The sequence below is a fragment of the Tamandua tetradactyla genome, chromosome 17, assembly GCF_023851605.1.
Source record: "Tamandua tetradactyla isolate mTamTet1 chromosome 17, mTamTet1.pri, whole genome shotgun sequence".
Taxonomy (NCBI): domain Eukaryota; kingdom Metazoa; phylum Chordata; class Mammalia; order Pilosa; family Myrmecophagidae; genus Tamandua; species Tamandua tetradactyla.
The window spans coordinates 33280354-33288813 of NC_135343.1; the positions used below are offsets into that span (position 1 = coordinate 33280354).

The 8460-nt window shown below is 34.3% G+C and overlaps 1 protein-coding gene across 4 annotated transcripts in view; it reads left to right on the forward strand.

The window, feature by feature from the left end:
• Positions 1-8123, forward strand: part of REL (REL proto-oncogene, NF-kB subunit) — a 40675-nt gene extending 32552 nt beyond the window's left edge. For 2 of the 4 annotated variants that reach the window (XM_077134301.1, XM_077134304.1), the window contains exons 6-10: positions 4154-4258; positions 4449-4661; positions 5252-5320; positions 5446-5499; positions 6670-8123. In XM_077134301.1, coding sequence (XP_076990416.1) covers positions 4154-4258; positions 4449-4661; positions 5252-5320; positions 5446-5499; positions 6670-7451 — 1223 coding nt within the window. In that variant the 3' untranslated portion in view covers positions 7452-8123. The remainder of the gene's footprint in view (positions 1-4153; positions 4259-4448; positions 4662-5251; positions 5321-5445; positions 5500-6669) is intronic. The other 2 variants (XM_077134302.1, XM_077134303.1) reach the window with 2 other exon arrangements.
• Positions 8124-8460: the final 337 nt, after the last annotated feature.

Below are 8460 nucleotides of genomic sequence, written 5' to 3' on the forward strand. Positions count from 1 at the left end.
AAGATAAAATTATAGAGAAAAATAAAAATAAAAAATAAAAAAATATATTAAAAAAAAAACTATAGCTCAGATGCAGCTTCATTCAGTGTTTTAACATAATTATATTACAATTAGGTAGTATTGTGCTGTCCATTTTTGAGTTTTTGTATCCAGTCCTGTTGCACAATCTGTATCCCTTCAGCTCCAATTACCCATTATCTTACCCTGTTTCTAACTCCTGATGGTCTCTGTTACCAATGACATATTCCAAGTTTATTCTCTAATGTCGGTTCACATCAGTGGGACCATACAGTATTTGTCCTCTAGTTTTTGGCTAGTCTCATTCAGCATAATGTTCTCTAGGTCCATCCATGTTATTACATGCTTCATAAGTTTATTCTGTCTTAAAGCTGCATAATATTCCATTGTATGTATATACCACAGTTTGTTTAGCCACTCGTCTGTTGGACATTTTGGCTGTTTCCATCTCTTTGCAATTGTAAATAATGCTACTATAAACATTGGTGTGCAAATGTCCGTTTGTGTCTTTGCCCTTAAGTCCTTTGAGTAGATACCTAGCAATGGTATTGCTGGGTCGTATGGCAGTTCTATATTCAGCTTTTTGAGGAACTGCCAAACTGCCTTCCACAGTGGTTGCACCATTTGACATTCCCACCAACAGTGGATAAGTGTGCCTCTTTCTCCACATCCTCTCCAGCACTTGTCATTTCTTGTTTTGTTGATAATGGCCATTCTGGTGGGTGTGAGATGATATCTCATTGTGGTTTTGATTTGCATTTCTCTAATGGCCAGGGGCATTGAGCATCTCTTCATGTGCCTTTTGGCCATTTGTATTTCCTATTCTGAGAGGTCTCTGTTCAAGTGTTTTTCCCATTTTGTAATTGGGTTGGCTGTCTTTTTGTTGTTGAGTTGAACAATCTCTTTATAAATTCTGGATACTAGACCTTTATCTGATATGTCATTTCCAAATATTGTCTCCCATTGTGTAGGCTTTCTACTTTCTTGATGAAGTTCTTTGATACACAAAAGTGTTTGATTTTGAGGAGCTCCCATTTATTTCTTTCTTTCTTCAGTGCTCTTGCTTTAGGTTTAAGGTCCATAAAACCGCCTCCAATTGTAAGATTCATAAGATATCTCCCTACATTTTCCTCTAACTGTTTTATGGCCTTAGACCTAATGTTTAGATCTTTGATCCATTTTGAGTTAACTTTTGTATAGGGTGTGAGATACAGGTCCTCTTTCATTCTTTTGCATATGGATATCCAGTTCTCTAGGCACCATTTATTGCAGAGACTGTTCTGTCCCAGGTGAGTTGGCTTGACTGCCTTATCAAAGATCAAATGTCCATAGATGAGAGGGTCTATATCTGAGCACTCTATTGGATTCCATTGGTCGATATATCTATCTTTATGCCAATACCATGCTGTTTTGACCACTGTGGTTTCATAATATGCTTTAACTCTGGCAGCATGAGACCTCCAGCTTCGTTTTTTTTCCTCAAGATACTTTTAGCAATTTGGGGCACCCTGCCCTTCCAGATAAATTTGCTTATTGGTTTTTCTATTTCTGAAAAATAAGTTGTTGGGATTTTGATTGGTATTGCATTGAATCTGTAAATCAATTTAGGTAGAATTGACATCTTAACTATATTTAGTCTTCCAGTCCATGAACACGGTATGCCCTTCCATCTATTTAGGTCTTCTGTGATTTCTTTTAACAGTTTTTTGTAGTTTTCTTTGTATAGGTCTTTTGTCTCTTTAGTTAAATTTATTCCTAAGTATTTTATTCTGTTAGTTGCAATTGTAAATGGAATTCGTTTCTTGATTTCCCCCTCAGCTTGTTCACTGCTAGTGTATAGAAACACTACAGATTTTTGAATGTTGATCTTGTAACCTGCTACTTTGCTGTACTCATTAGCTCTAGTAGTTTTGTTGTGGATTTTTCCGGGTTTTCGACGTATAGTATCATATTGTCTGCAAACAGTGATAGTTTTACTTCTTCCTTTCCAATTTTGATGCCTTGTATTTCTTTTTCTTGTCTAATTGCTCTGGCTAGAACCTCCAACACGATGTTGAATAACAGTGGTGACAGTGGACATCCTTGTCTTGTTCCTGATCTTAGGGGGAAGGTTTTCAATTTTTTCCCATTGAGGATGATATTAGCTGTGGGTTTTTCATATATTCCCTCTATCATTTTAAGGAAGTTCCCTTGTATTCCTATCCTTTGAAATGTTTTCAGCAGGAAAGGATGTTGAATCTTGCCAAATGCCTTCTCTGCATCAATTGAGATGATCATGTGATTTTTCTGCTTTGATTTGTTGATATGGTGTATTACATTACTTGATTTTCTTATGTTGAACCATCCTTGCATACCTGGGATGAATCCTACTTGGTCATGATGTATAATTCTTTTAATGTGTTGCTGGATTCGATTTGCTAGAATTTTATTGAGGATTTTTGCATCTATATTCATTAGAGAGATTGATCTGTAGTTTTCTTTTTTTGTAATATCTTTGCCTGGGTTTGGTATGAGGGTGATGTTGGCTTCATAGAATGAATTAGGTAGCTTTCCCTCCACTTCAGTTTTTTTGAAGAGTTTGAGCAGGGTTGGTACTAATTCTTTCTGGAATGTTTGGTAGAATTCACATGTGAAGCCGTCTGGTCCTGGACTTTTCTTTTGGGGGAGCTTTTGAATGACTGATTCAGTTTCTTTACTTGTGATTGGTTTGTTGAGGTCATCTATTTCTTCTTGAGTCAAAGTTGGTTGTTCATGCCTTTCTAGGAACTTGTCCATTTCATCTACATTGTTGTATTTATTAGTGTAAAGTTGTTCATAGTATCCTGTTTTTACCTCCTTTATTTCTGTGAGGTCAGTGGTTATGTCTCCTCTTCCATTTCTGATCTTATTTATTTGTGTCCTCTCTCTTCTTCTTTTTGTCAATCTTGCTAAGGGCCCATCAATCTTGTTGATTTTCTCATAGAACCAACTTCTGGTCTTATTGATTTTCTCTATTGTTTTCATGTTCTCAATTTCATTTATTTCTGCTCTAATCTTTGTTATTTCTTTCCTTTTGCTTGCTTTGGGTTTAGTTTGCTGTTCTTTCTCCAGTTCTTCCAAGTGGACAGTTAATTCCCAAATTTTTGCCCTTCTTTTTTGATATAGGCATTTAGGGCAATAAATTTCCCTCTTAGCACTGCCTTTGCTGCATCCCATAGATTTTGATATGTTGTGTTTTCATTTTCATTTGCCTCTAGGTATTTACTAATTTCTCTTGTAATTTCTTCCTTGACCCACTGGTTGTTTAAGAGTGTGTTGTTGAGCCTCCATGTATTTGTGAATTTTCTGGCACTCTGCCTATTATTGATTTCCAACTTCATTCCTTTATGATCTGAGAAAGTGTTGTGTATGATTTCAATCTTTTTAAATTTGTTGAGACTTGCTTTGTGACCCAGCATATGGTCTATCTTTGAGAATGATCCTGCAATAAATATTCTTGTATGTGCACATCTTGTGTAGATATTTCTCTAGAGTGAATTTCCAGAAGTGGAAGTGCTGGCAAATGCTAGATTAAAGGATATGAATTTTATACTTTTCATAGATTATGAGATAGCCCTACAAAACGTTGTGTGTGTGTGTGTATATATACACTTATATATCTACTTCCACTAGTGGTGTATGGGTGTGCCAGTTTTGCATGTAGGAGGATAGTATGACATAGGCTGTCATACAGTAAAAAGTAAATCTGATTACTCTCATCAGGGAGAGGTTGGAATTCCAGGGAGGGTTGTTGGAATCTTATTGGCCATATAATAGTAAGCATGAAAATTGCATTCTGCCATAAGGATATGATCATCGCTTAAGAAGAAAATTCATCTGGGGATATTGTGTAGGAAAGATGAGAAGAATCAGAATCTAGAAGCAGGAAGATTTAATTAGGGGGTTGGTCATTGCCTATAAATAAGATCAGGTGGGGCCATGCAGTTAGAATGGAAAGGAACAGATGTGGATAATTAATGTATTTAGTGTCTTTAACTTAGCTGTATAATAGGATTTTTATCTATTCTGTAAATTGTTTCTTAAAATTCTCCCCTTTAAAAAGGAATACGATATATTACTAGGGTAGCAACCCATTAAAAAATTCCTTTATATTTAGGTGCTCCTAATACTGCAGAATTAAGGATTTGTCGTGTAAACAAGAACTGTGGAAGTGTCAGAGGAGGAGATGAAATATTTCTACTCTGTGACAAAGTTCAGAAAGGTATTTTTATTTGTTTTGTTTCATTGAATTAAGACTATATTTTATGTAAACCATTGGTTATATACTGGGGATGGACTGTGTGTGTGAAGATTTTTCAATAAAAACATATTTTTTAAGACAAAATTTTAAATTAATAGATGCATTTTACTTTGTTTCCCAGTTGTTATTTCTTTGGTTTCTCATTCACTAGATGACATAGAAGTTCGTTTTGTGTTGAACAATTGGGAAGCCAAAGGCATCTTTTCGCAAGCTGATGTACATCGCCAAGTAGCCATTGTTTTCAAGACCCCACCATATTGCAAAACTATAATGGAACCGGTAACAGTAAAAATGCAGCTACGGAGACCATCTGACCAGGAAGTTAGTGAATCTATGGATTTTAGATATCTGCCAGATGAAAAAGGTACGACTTTTTGGTGGTAAGATTTTATGTATGTTTTAAATTTGGTCCTGCTAATAACATTTTCTTGTAAGATACATTTGAATACAATTGTGTATATTCATAATTTATAGTTCTTTTTCTGGAAATTTTCAGTTGGTTTTTGACCAACTGGTTGATCTTTATACTTTTTTTGCGTATTTCTCTTAGGAAAGAGATTCAGTTAATCTAGAATAATTTTAAAGAATCTACAATGTTTATTAACAATTTCTATTTTATTTTTATGGGCCTATTTTGGTCTTTGTTGTACCCTTTTTGTAGATGGGAAACTTATTATGCAGAGTGTGGTCTCTATCTTGGTCCTAATCTTATCTGACCTCACCATATTAGTTGACATTGTTAACTTTTAGGTATTATAAGAAAACAATGAATATTTTTACTTATTTACTAAGAGAAGAATCCTCTTTAGTAATGACTTGGAACATACACTACAACATTTAAGTCTGTTTCACATATATTTATTTACAGTATTTTCTAAGTATGAAAAACACATTAATGGAGGGGAAGCATAATTTATGTTAATTCACAAACTTTCTTTGTTCCTTTCTAACTAGATACCTATGGAAATAAAGCTAAGAAACAAAAAACAACTCTGCTCTTCCAGAAACTGTGGCAGGATTGTGGTAAGAATATCATGGATTGATTCTTATTTAAATAATTTTGTTTTATTTGCTTTATTCAGTTTCTTCGAATTTTAACTGATATTACTTTTCAAATTACATTTTATAATGGAATAACTTTATCATAGCAGTTAATTTTCCTGAAAGACCAAGACCTGGAGAAGGACGATTCATCAAAAAAGGTATATATACACACGTATACATATATATTATTTATTTATTTATTTATTTTTGCCCTACAGTGTATTCCTTGTGGTCAGAAAGACTAGTGCTTTGCACGAAATAGAGAATAAATAACTGCTTCTTTTAGGAATAAATAACTGCTTCTGTGGTATTTTCTGCTCCTATAATATTTTCATGCTTTCAGTATTGAATGAGTTGAGGTCAGCTTCCAGGGTCATGTTGGAAACTTATTATGTTCTTGGGATTTACTGTTTGAGAAATTATGTTTTCGTCATATAATGCAGTTTTACTAATTACAATGTGTTATGGAAGAAATGGTTTATATCTGGCCTGGCTGCCTATTTTTATAAATAGTTTTACTGGAGCACAGTCATACTCATTTGATTACATATTGTCTGTAGTTGAGAGGTTGCTACAGAGGCTGTATGGCCCACAAAACCTAAAATAGTTACTATCTGGCCCTTTACAGAAAAGGTTTGCCAACCTCTGGTTTATATAATTCAACTAAGAATTTATTAGAAATATTTTTTTCTCCTTACATTCTTAAAAGTAGTGCTTTTGCCTCACTTATAGTCATTTAATATAATCATTTGTTACGCATATAAATCATATATGTATATAACATACAATCATTGTAAATGTAGTCATGTAATATGTAAATAAATACGCAGGATACTTATTTTTTTTTGACTGGAGATTTTGTAGTACCTTAGTGCTATTCCCTAATATATCTAAAAATTTATGTGGATTTTTAGATCTTTCCTAATGAGTGTTTCTTCCATCCCTCCATTTTCTTGTAAAAAGTAGAGAATATTAAATTATTTTGGCTATTTGGATTCCTATTAATTGAAATTCTGATATTTATCTTTAACTTTTCAAAAATACCTTTAAAGGGCCTCAGATGCTAGACATTTATATTAACTAGAGTGACATATAATAACTTACCTAAATTACTTTACATGTATTTGTAAAATAGTATGTGATACAGAATGCAGTTTTGAACCTATGTACTAAATTTAATGCTATTCAGAATTTTATTTGAAAATTTTATATCAGTTTCCTTGAAATTCTTCTTTATTACTATGTTCATACCATTTTAATGTAGAAATAATGGTTTTTTATCATTTTATTCCTTTTAGTTTTATGAAAATACATTTTTCTCTCCACAGAATCAAACTTGTTTTCTCATGGTGCTGTTTTGACAGAAACATCCAGGCCTTCAGGGATTTCAAGTCAAGCAGAATCCTACTTTTCCCCACCTGTGTCCTTCTCAAGGGCATTGTCACATCATGCTTCAGTCACACCCGCAGTGGTAGCTCAGACTTCTTCAAGCTGGTCGTCAGTGGCCCACTCCACCTCACACTCAGGCAATACAAATCCACTGAATAGTTTTTCAACAGGGACACTTTCCTCTAACTCACAAGGTATTTCACCATTCCTAGAAATACCTATGCGTGACCTAAATGCTTCTAATGCTTGCATTTATAACAATACTAATGAAATAGGCAGAATGGAATCCTCATCCATGTCACCAGCTGACTTATATAGTATTTCTGATGCCAATATGCTGCTTAATTGCCCTGTGAATATGATAACACCCAGTGATGACAGCATGAGGGAGACTGATAATTCGAGACTTGTGAGCATGAATCTGGAAAATTCCTCATGTAATTCATTGTTAGAGCCAGGAGACTTAAGACAGCTTCATCCGATGTCCTCTTCCAGTATGTCAGCAGGCTCCAGTTCCAATACTGCTGCATTTGTTTCACAGTCTGATGCATTTGAGGGATCAGCCTTCAGTTGTGCAGATAACAGCATGATAAATGAGTCAGGACCATCAAACAGTACTAATTCAAACGATCATAGTTTTGTTCAAAGTAGTCAATATTCAAGTATTGGCACTATGCAAAATGAGCAGTTGAGTGACTCATATGCATATGAATACTTTTAAATATTAAATCCTTTTACATGTTTTTAGTCATTTTTGTATTACCTATTAGGATGCAGCATTTTATATTTGACTGAGATGATAATATAGTCAGATACTCAAAGGGTTTTGGTTTGTTTTTGTTTTGTGTTTGAGAGGTGATAGTCCAAAAATTTCTTTTACAGAGAAAAGTATAAAACTTTGGGTATATAGAATACAAAATTAAAAGCTTTTGTAAAAAGAAAATTCAGTAATAGAAACCTAAAAGGACTTTACTGTTTCTTCTTTTGAAACACGTGACTGATACCATGTGTGGTGTGTCCCACCACATTTCTCAGGATGGACTCTGAGAATATTAGAGCAAAGCTCCAGTTTTCCCAAATATGCGTTTATACTTTTTATAATGTATTAATGTATTCTTAGTTAAATGAATTAACTGATATTTGCTTTGAAGCAAATTTAAGGTAAAACCTGTAATGGCTATGTCATTGGAAAAATAAATTCTGTATTATTTTTGAGGCCCATGGGCCAAGGGGACCCCTAAGGGGTTTTCTGAGGCTTCTTGGAGTTTCTTACATTTATATGTAAATCAAAACTTCTTTAAAATGCTAAGTTGGACAGAAGGCAGTTGAAGTGAACTTTCAGGGTATGGGAGGTTCTCTACATTGTGGACTATTAAATCTAGACCTCTAAAATTGCTTTTATGGTTTTTAAGGTGAAGATTTTTCCTTTGACCTCTTTCTTATGTGTGCTTACTTCCCATGATTATCCAGTTTCATGGCTTTAATTATCAGCTATCTCTGTGAACTCCTGAATTTAATATCTAGCCATCCCAGAACTCCAGACTTTGAGTCTAACTTGTGAAAAACTGCCTGTTTGACATCTCTACCTAGAAATCTAATAAAACTCAGAGCATAACCAAAACTGAATTCCTGATCTTCCCTCCCAAACTTGCTTCTCCAGTCTTCCCAACTCAGTAGATTGCAATGCCATGTTTCCAGTTGCTTAGGCCAAGAACCTTGGAGTCATCCTT